This window comes from Hyaena hyaena, unplaced genomic scaffold (assembly GCF_003009895.1).
Source record: "Hyaena hyaena isolate Hyena2069 unplaced genomic scaffold, ASM300989v1 scaffold_409, whole genome shotgun sequence".
NCBI lineage: Eukaryota > Metazoa > Chordata > Mammalia > Carnivora > Hyaenidae > Hyaena > Hyaena hyaena.
In genome coordinates this window covers 1,469,970-1,479,550 of record NW_024081046.1, presented here as the reverse complement: position 1 = coordinate 1,479,550, position 9,581 = coordinate 1,469,970, and the positions used below count along the sequence as shown (strand labels likewise).

Sequence of the window (9,581 nt, the reverse complement as noted above, 5' to 3'; positions counted from 1 at the left end):
GCACAGCAAAGTAAGATGAGGTCAGCTGAGCAGACCCCACACTCTCACCCCAGCACTGCCCGCTGCTGACGCGCTCCCCACTCACCCTGACACACCAGCTGTGCCCCTCCTCTGCACTCCTGAGGCCTCGTTGTTCATTCACTTCCTCCAGAAAACCTCTGGCCCCAGGTCAGGGAGGGGTGCTCTGTGCACTGATGTCTCCCACTGCCTGGCCCCCACCCAGCCCACCACGCTGCCGTGGGTGTCAGCTAAAGTATCTTGTCAGCGCGGTTCTGAGCACCAGCAATGAGAGCTCGGGGACACCATGGGATGCCTGGGAGCAGGGGCAGCCACAGCTCCCAAAGTTCAGGGAACTCAGGGGAGGGGGCACCGGGCCCCGCGGTGACCCCAGCCTGGGACCAGGTGAAGACAGAAGAGACAGATGCTGCAGCGCTGAGATGGAAGGATGAGGAGACACAGAGGCTCTGACACACTTTATGTGCACACCCTCAGCGGCGGCGGCGGTGCCCTGCGTCACACTTCTCCAGGAAGACCCTGCGCTCAGCTCAAGCTCGGCCCTGCCCAGACTCCGTGATAAATGAGAGCTTCCCCCAGTCACCAAAAAAAAGAAGGCTGTCATTAACATCCCCAAATCTCGAGCCAGGCCAGACACTGTCAGAGGAAAGGTTGGTGCCAGCCTCCCCCAGCACAGGAGGGGCAGAGCCCGGCTCAGAATGGAAGGAGCAGAGCTCAGAGCCGGGGCCCAGGCAGCCGTCCTTGGGGGTCCCACAGAGCGATGAGCCGGTCGGCCTCCCTCCAGCCAGACAGCAGAGCCCCGTGCGTGGTAGAGTAAAATGCCCGATGTGTGGCTTCCCCTGCAAACAGGACCTGGAGCTGCAAAGAGAAGCCGGGGTTAGCACAGGGCACAGCAGGCAGGCTGCAGCCACACAGCTGTCACTGTGGCCACAGAGCAAGTGTGTCACAATATTCTTCTCTAACCCCACGGGGCCCTGAGACGGTCCATAACATGAGCAAACACCCCTGGAATCAAATGTTACTGCAAAATGGAAAACTCAACAGACTGTTTGGGATGCAATGTTGAGAACATCATCCAAAACACAGAGTGAAACACCAAAGAGATGGAAATTAGGAGGGAGAAAGAGAAGAACATTTGAGGACCAGCCCAGCATCCCAACAACAGAAATCTCAGAAAGAAAAAAAGAAAAAGAAGAAAAAAGAACAAAGGGAAGACGAGCTAATCCAAGAGAATTTCCCGACTGACTGAGCAGCCACAGGGTAGAAGCGCGTGAGGCGTGAGGTGTGAAGCGAGGTGCGGGGCGTCCGTGACCGCGTGCGGCAGGGAGGGGCCGCAGGGCCAGAGCAGGGCCTGTTGGGGAACGTTCTTCCAAGCTTCCTAGGAGGCAGGAAAGAAAGGGACCTGAATGGCTCTGGGCTTCCCCACAGCAGCACCAGAGAATGTGTCCCAAACGCTGAGGGAAGTGCCTCTCAAGCTAGGATTTCCACCCAATGTGTGGCTCTTACGTGGCTACAAGTGTTTGGAGACGCCTCCCACAGAAAGGTGGGCTCTGTGCCCCGCCCCTGGCACGTGGGCAGGCGTGTGACCGCGCCAGGCAGCGGAGTGTCAGCGTCCTGCTGCCAGGAACACCTGTGCTAAGAGCCCCGGGCGCCACGTGGGCAGCCGTGCTATGAGGAAGCCGGAGCCACATAGGCCACGGCAGGCGCTCCAGCCAGGGTCCCAGCCCGGGGCAGCCATGCAAGAGAAGAGGCCTCAGATGACCCCCACCCCAGCTCTGAGTGATTCCTGCAGGCCGAGCCTTCCCAGCCGAGACCCTGGACATCACGTGGCAGAAACGCACAATCGCCTGTGCCCACCTACAGGGTTGTCAGCACAATAAAGTATCTGCTTCCCACCACTGGGTGTAGGACGGGTTATTCTGTAGGGACAGGACTGGAACGCCTGAAGTATAAGGGTAGAAAAAGACATTTTCATACCTGCAAGCTTTCTCTAAACACTCACCTCCCATGCACCTCCTCCTCAAGAAGCTACTGGAATAAATGCTCCAACAAAGTAAGGGTGGGAAGTGGGGGCAGGTGGGCAGGCGGGGACTGGGCAAGAGGCGCAGGCTCCAGACAGGCAGGGTGTGGGCTCCGGGTGGGGGGTGTGGGCGAGGGGCGGGTGGGGGACAGGTGCAGGGCATGGGTGCCGGACGGGGGGACAGAGGGGCAGGTGGGGGATGGGCACAGCTGTGCCTCAAGGGCTGGAGCTGACACTGGCTCAAGGGAAGGGAGCTGGAGATGATGTAAACCGTTAGCAGAGCCCAGGCAAAGAAAACTGATACCTGCATGGTCTCTCCCACGCTCATGTACACACTGCACACACTCACACTCAAACACACACTCACATCTACAAAGAGGCAGGAAAAGGAGTCGAAGCTTCCTCGTACCCAGGTGTGGACAGGGCCTCACCCAAGTACTGCCGCACACGTGGGAAGCTGAGGGGCACCGGAGTGAACAGATCTGAAACCTTATCCGCCATAGTGAGAATTCAATCAGTGATGCCTCAAACCACACATTCAAGGAGTAACATTATCAGACAAGCAAACCGAAAAGGGATCATAGAACACATGGAAAACTGAACACGGTGCTGGGTGACACAGAGGAATGACTGTAAATTTGTAACTGTGCTAATGATGTTAGAGTTATACAACTTCAGAGGGCGCCCTTCTTCCTTAGAGATGCACGTGGGCATATCTGCAGGAAAACAGCCTGCCTGTGGGGCACAGTTCATGGGGGGGGGGGGGGGGGGGGAGTGAGTGACGGCCACCACCTGACAGCTTGGAAGCTGGAGACGGAGACCCAAAGATTCTGCCTGCTTGTGCACATCCGAAGTGTTCCACGACTGAATGTTTTGGGGCAGCATAAACGTGTTGTTTAGAGATGAGGTAAACTTGGGAGAGGAAGCTCAGCCGCAACAGTCTGAGAAGGGGTGTCAGGGGCCCTCCACCCCTGTTGTAGCTCGTGTTGATTGTATTTTGTTAGCCGCCCCTAACTCTCTGATGCTTTAGGCTATGTGCGTGTAGAATTCTCATAAAATAATACACGTGTACCAGTCCATAATTTCAAAAATCCCACGGACTCTGCCCACGCACCACCTCACCTGCGTCTCTGCGCCATCCACAGGCAGGGGCTGTGCCAGCAGGTCCACGTCAGCCCCGGAGCTGCCCACCGCCACGTAGCTGTAGGAACCCCTGGTGTACGGGGCGCTGTGCCAGCGCGAGCGCAGCAGGCTCCTGGGCGCGGGGAGCGCGGCGTTTCCTGAACCAGACACAGTGCGTTCGTTACCCTGGCACCACCCCTGCCCGGCCCCAGCAGCCTTTCCGTTTAAGACCCCGCAGTTGGAAAGTTAGGAAAGTACTCGGAGCAAAACCCAAGCCACGAGTGTATTCATCAGAGGGCTGTCCCTGTCTTACCCACTTTGCTTAACTCAGAACCCCCAGAAACAGAAAAAAAGAAGTGGAAAGTATTGGCAAAGCTATTTCAGTTCCTCAGAGATGAGAACTCGAGTGACCCCACTAAGAAGGGACGACTGTCCTCGGAGGCTGACAACGCCAACAGGGGCCCAGGCGGTGCCCTGGCAGCACACGCTTGCTCGGTACCTGTCACCCTGCGAAGTACTTGGGTCAGAGACAGAAGGATTTCCTCGTCGGACAGGGTCTCCATAAACTCAGACTCCAGCCCAGCGATGAACCCGCAGAGGACGTGGGCAGACCTGTGTGGGGACACACTCCTGAGATGACGGGCTTCCGGGCCAGCTGGGGCCACAGTCACCTGTGCAGGGGCGGTTCTGTAAGCGTGGGCCACAAACCCCAGGGTTCTGTGAGGTCAGAGCTCTTTTAACAGCGGCGCCTGGGTGGCTCAGGCAGTTAGGTTCCGACTTCGGCTCAGGTCATGATCTCATGGTTCTTGGGTTCGAGCCCCGCGTCGGGCTCTGTGCTGACAGCTCAGAACCTGGAATCTCCTTCAGATTCTGTATCTCCCTCTCTCTCTGACCCTCCCCTGCTCATGCTGTCTCTCTCTCTCTCTTTCTCTCTCTCTCTCTCAGAAATAAATAAAAAAACAAAAAAAATTTTTAATTACAACTTTAGAAAACTTGTATCTGCTGCCACTGACAGCTTGAAAGGTCCCCAAAACCAAGATGCTTTTCTGAGATCTGTGGTGACATTAATAAATTCAACTGTTTGATATTGTACAGTGAAATATGTCAACATTTGAAAGACTGCATGAACTGTTACTTTCAGAATGACCCAAAACACGGATGGGTGAAACACCCGTCAGAGTGTCAGGCAGACGGTGGGTTTTAGTGCGTCAAGGAGGGTCAGGCCCCACACCGCACCTCACCTTGAAGGAACTACCACTTCTTGAGTTTTCCTGTCGTATCAAAGAATAACCACAATGATCTGAAGACTATTTAAACACCACTCCTTGCCCCAGCTATAAATCTATGTGAGTTCAGACCTTCTCACCGACGTCAGGAAAAAACACTGCAGCTATTAAACCAGATGGTAAAGAGACTAGAGGAAAAGACGGCACTGCCACTCTCCCCACTAAATACTGCTTTATAATTTTTTTAATGTTTTTTATTTATTTCTGAGAGAGTGAGCAGGGGAGGGGCAGAGAGAGACACACACACACCCAGAATCTGAAGCAGCTCCAGGCTCCAAGCTGTCAGCACAGAGCCCGACGCGGGGCTCGAACCCACGAACCTCGAGATCATGACCTGAGCCGAAGTCGGACGCTTAACTGACTGAGCCCCCCAGACGCTATTTCTAAAGCAGTATTTATGAGACGCTATTTCTAAAGCAGTATTTATGAGACGCTATTTCTAAAGCAGTATTTATGGGGCGCCTGGGGGGCTCAGTCAGTTAAGCGTCCGACTTCGGCTCAGGTCATGATCTCGAGGTTCGTGGGTTCGAGCCCCGCGTCGGGCTCTGTGCTGACAGCTTGGAGCCTGGAGCTGCTTCAGATTCTGGGTGTGTCTCTCTCTCTGCCCCTCCTCTGCTCACCTTCTGTTTCTCTCTGTTTTTCAAAAATATATAAAATGTTTTAAAAAATTAAGATTCATAGTTATTTTTCATTTTAAAATGTTATGTTAACATGCTATAGGTTTACCATTTTAAAAAATAACTTTTTAAATTTCTTAGTTTTAATCTCTACTGTGGAAAATGCACAGATACAACCCACATAAACAAAAGCTCTTTGGGATCCTTGACACTTTTAAAGAGTATAAAAGGGGTTCCTGAAACCACAAAGTATGAGAGCCACTGTCCTGGGCCACGAAGTGTCCCCAGGACTGTTGTCCCTACTAGTGTCCTGAGCACAGAGCATAGGCCAGAGAACCAGGCCTAGGGAAGCTGGCTGGGCCCCCCGAGCCTCCGTTCCACTACCCATCCACACAACCCTGGCCACGTTTCCAAACCCGGGTGTCTACTTTATCTTCAGTGCAAAGGACACACGGGGGGGGGGGGTCCCCTCACAGGCTGGAGGAGCCCGTACATCCTACTCTCATGAGCCACGCCGGCAGGCATGCCTGCATTTTGTCCTCCAAGCCAAGAACACGGTCCCCAATCCTACCACATCTCTGTGTGGAAACCAGACCACAACATACTAACCATGTCTTTTGATCTTACTGGAAAAATCAGTCCCTCCCTCCCTAAAGTATTCATGGTCTTATTTTCTGAGTTAGCACCAAGTCCGTATTTACCATATTATTTATTCTTTATAGCTGGGCCATACAATTTAGCCACAGATGGGTCTTTGATTCCATGACTTGTAAGGGTATTTTGCTCAATTACTGCATCAGGCTTAAACATTGTCTTCCAGCCACAGACACGTCCATGTTTCAAATTCCTCCTGCAACCTACAAACTGTATGCAGCTTCCTGCAGATTTCAGTAACTACTTTATTACTGACCGAACCTTCCTTCCAGGCCACCACTGTATACAGTAGGCTCTGTCTGTCCCTGCAGGGGTTAGGACCCAGGTGTCTGTCACCAGGCGCTGGGCTGCCCTTAGAATCCCACCCAGAAATCCTCCAGAAGTGCCTCCCAGTGAACCAACCCCACCGCTGGATTCTCAGCCAAACTAAGGCCAACGAGCCCCTTCAGAGCTCACACCTATGCTTCCTCAGAGAAACTCAAGAAGCGTACATACTTGAAGGCAGGCAGGACGAAGAAGCCAATAAGCTTCTTGAACCAGATGTGCCGGAGCTCAGAGGCGCCACCGTGCAGGGGGGACGCGTCTTCCCACACCACCTGGATGAACCGGCAGCCGGGCTCCCAGAAGGGCTCCTCAAACTCCAGGAAGATTTTATTGTTGGTCCCAAAGCCCATTTTCCTGATCGCTTCTGCCTTCTGGGTGGGCAGTGGTGGCTCAAAAAAGGTGTCCAGATGTTCTTTAAGAAAACCTGGAATTCACAAGTGGACTCAACTTACACCACATACATCTCTTAAACTGGAATTAAGAGTCCTGGGAACCCACCCTGACGCCCGTCAGAGGAGTCAGAGAGAGGGTGCCTCCAGGGACCCACACCAGCCCCAGCTCAACCGGGCTCCCAGGCACCAGGCTGGCTCTGGCCATCGGGCTTAGCCTCGGTGAGCAGCAGCACCAGGGAGGGACACAGAGGGCCTGGTGGCCACCTGGTCAGGCAGGGAATATTGGCACGCCCCCAGACTGTTCTGAGGACAGTTTCTCCTTCTAAACCTTCCAACTCTCAATGTCTGCAAGCCATGCTGATCTGGATCGGTTTGGAGGAGGCAACAAACAGGCTTCATCCAGAAGCTACAGAAAGAGTATCCGCGTAACAAAAAATATTGAGTCTTGCCCAGAGTCAATGAGATGAAATACTTGCAGCACAAGCCAATCTCCTTAAGACACAGATATCTTGAAAGTCAGTAAGTAAAGGACAAACAACCCAACGGAAACAGACCCGTAGAGGCCATGAGGACCCACAGAGGGGTCCCCTACCCTCCGCCAGAGTCACCGTCAGCCCAGACCCTCAATCCAGCAGTTCCTGCCCCTGTGTTCGCGCAAGTGTTTTGTTTTTGTTTTGTTTCGGGAGGGTTTAAATTTTATTTTAGAAAGAGAGTGTGTGTATGCATGCTTGCATAGAGGAGAGGGGCAGAGCGAGGGACAGAGGAGGGAGAGAGAGAAAGAGAGAGAGAGTCTCAGGCAGGCTCCACACTCAGCACAGAGCCTGATGTGGGGCTCAATCCCACAACCCTGGAATCATGACCTGAGCTGAAACCAGGAGTTGTACACTCAACCGACTGAGCTGCCCAGGTGCCCCCACACAAGTGTTTTAAATGCACATGGGAAACACTATGTAAAACAAAAAAACTGAAAATAACCTAAACTTCCATCAATTTTAAGTAATATTGAGTAATGACATCTTCATACAAGAAATAACTATGTGGCGGGGCGCCTGGGTGGCTTAGTCGGTTAAGCGTCCGACTTTCGCTTAGGTCATGATCTCGCGGTTCTTGGGTTCGAGTCCCGCGTCGGGCTCTGTGCTGACTGCCAGCTCAGAGCCTGGAGCCTGTTTCAGTCTGTGACTCCCTCTCTCTCTGACCCTCCCTTGCTCGCGCTGTCTCTCTCTCTCTCTCCTAGAAATAAATAAAAACATTAAAAAAAATTAAAAAAAAAAAAAAAAAAGAAAGAACTATGTGGCTACGTGACAGGTGTCCTGGCTCCTTGTGAACAATATCAATAGTCACAGTAATGCACCTGCTGATTATAGCAGGGGCTCAGCACACACTGCAGCCATGAATGAACACAGACATTGGTTGGGGCGGGGGGGGGGGGGCGGTAACCAATGTCATGGATCTATATGGAAACACTGACAAAAGTTTTATTAACCAAAAAGAGAGGGTTGGGAAAAGGGGAGCAGCAGAAGACTACGCCAGCACACCCAGTACGATTCCATGTGTGGAAGAAGGGAGCTGGCTGCGCAGCAAGCTCATCCACAGCAGCGCTCCCTGAAGGAACGCCGGGGCGCAGGCTGCAGCCACAGGGCTGGGCCCATTCCTCACCCTACAGCAGCTCTGGCTCCTGCTAGCTTGTTGAACTCAGACAATTAGGTGATGAACTTGTTTGCATCTGTCAAACAGGATGGGGACTCTGCCTGGGGAGTAGGTGAGACAGCGCAGGCATGGTGTGGCTCCCAACCACTCCCATCTTTTGTCAAATTTCCAGCTCCCACTAATGGCTTCTGTCTAGGGTGTCAGATCTAGAATTACACAGAACCATATGCTTGACTTTTCACAATCATACCTGGACTGAACCTGAGACCTGGCAGTCACACCCTTGGCTGTGCCCAAGAAGGCAGGGTTTGGGGAACCCCTGGAGGCAGTCCCAACCTGTCCATATGTGACCTCTGAAGGAGTAAGACATGGGTTTTCTCTTATTGTGAAACTCAATTCCAAAGCATGCAGTTGCTACAAAATACAATAGCATAATCCTGTCCAGGACTAGATGAAAATGTGAGCTCAGTGGCTGAACAAACACCACAGAGGCCACTGAGGTGGGAGAGAGCCAGAGGCCGGGGCACCTGGGATGGGTGACCAGACCAGAACCCATGGGGAAAAGCAGGCTTTACCTAAGGGCACAGTGACAATGACATGATGCGCGGGGAAGCGGCCTCCATCCTCACACTCCACCAACACCGGAAACGTCTCCCCCGGAGAGGAGGCTTCCCGGAAGGACCCATTCCAGTGAATGGTCTTCACGGGCTTGTTAAAAACTATCACGTCCTCGGGCAAGGAGGCCATTATGCGGTTCGTGAGCCCCTGGTAGCCCCTAGGAGAGACAGAAGTGCTGGTGTCTTCAGCGGAAACTGCTGGAGGTGGTGGGCCTGCAGGGAATGAGGGAGAGCTGCGGCTGCTCCCCCGCCCCCTGCCCCCCGCCCCAGGGGTTTCCAGTCCACCTCAGCCATGAGCAAGAGCGAATGGAGGTAATCGTGGGAGAAGGCCTCCTCCCTGCCCGGCCTGGCCCCCTACTCCTGATCACAGACGCCCTCCCCTGCCAGGAGCCTTGGGGTGATGCCCAGAGAGCCCAGGTGGACAGTCTGTGAGGGCCTCTGGAGTGCTCTGCGGGGGGGAAGCCACCCACCACAGGGGTGGGCTGTCTGTCCATCACGGGGGAGGAAGCCCTCACACAGTGCTTAGCACTTAAGAGGCCTCGTGAACACAGGCGGAAGAAAGTGCTATGAGATGCACTGCTTCTTCTAACCACCTTTGCTTGAAAATAATTATTTTTCCTAAGTGAGCAAAACTAGGGAAACAAACGAGCAATCTCTCTAAAACAGGGAAAACAAATGTCCCCCTGACCCTCTCACCCTTCCCTGCTTCCCAAAGCTCATTCTGAGGTAAATGGAAGGGGTCCCAGGGTGTATGGAGGGGGCCTGGGCGCATGGAGGGACTCTGGGTACATGGAAGGGACCTGGGTGCGTGGAGGGACTCTGGGGGTACATGGAGGGACACCGGGGGTACATGGAGGGGGCCTGGGTGCGAGGAGGGACTCTGGGGG

At 53.7% G+C, this 9,581-nt stretch overlaps 1 protein-coding gene across 1 annotated transcript in view; it reads right to left on the bottom strand.

Annotated features, from left to right (window-relative positions):
• Positions 1–460: 460 nt before the first annotated feature.
• PAOX (polyamine oxidase) overlaps positions 461–9,581 on the bottom strand; it is an 11,170-nt gene continuing 2,049 nt past the window's right edge. Inside the window, exons 3-7 of the mRNA XM_039252385.1 lie at positions 8,653–8,852; positions 6,210–6,462; positions 3,657–3,769; positions 3,158–3,315; positions 461–873 (exon numbers count right to left, since the gene is read on the bottom strand). Coding sequence (XP_039108316.1) covers positions 730–873; positions 3,158–3,315; positions 3,657–3,769; positions 6,210–6,462; positions 8,653–8,852 — 868 coding nt within the window. The 3' untranslated portion in view covers positions 461–729. The remainder of the gene's footprint in view (positions 874–3,157; positions 3,316–3,656; positions 3,770–6,209; positions 6,463–8,652; positions 8,853–9,581) is intronic.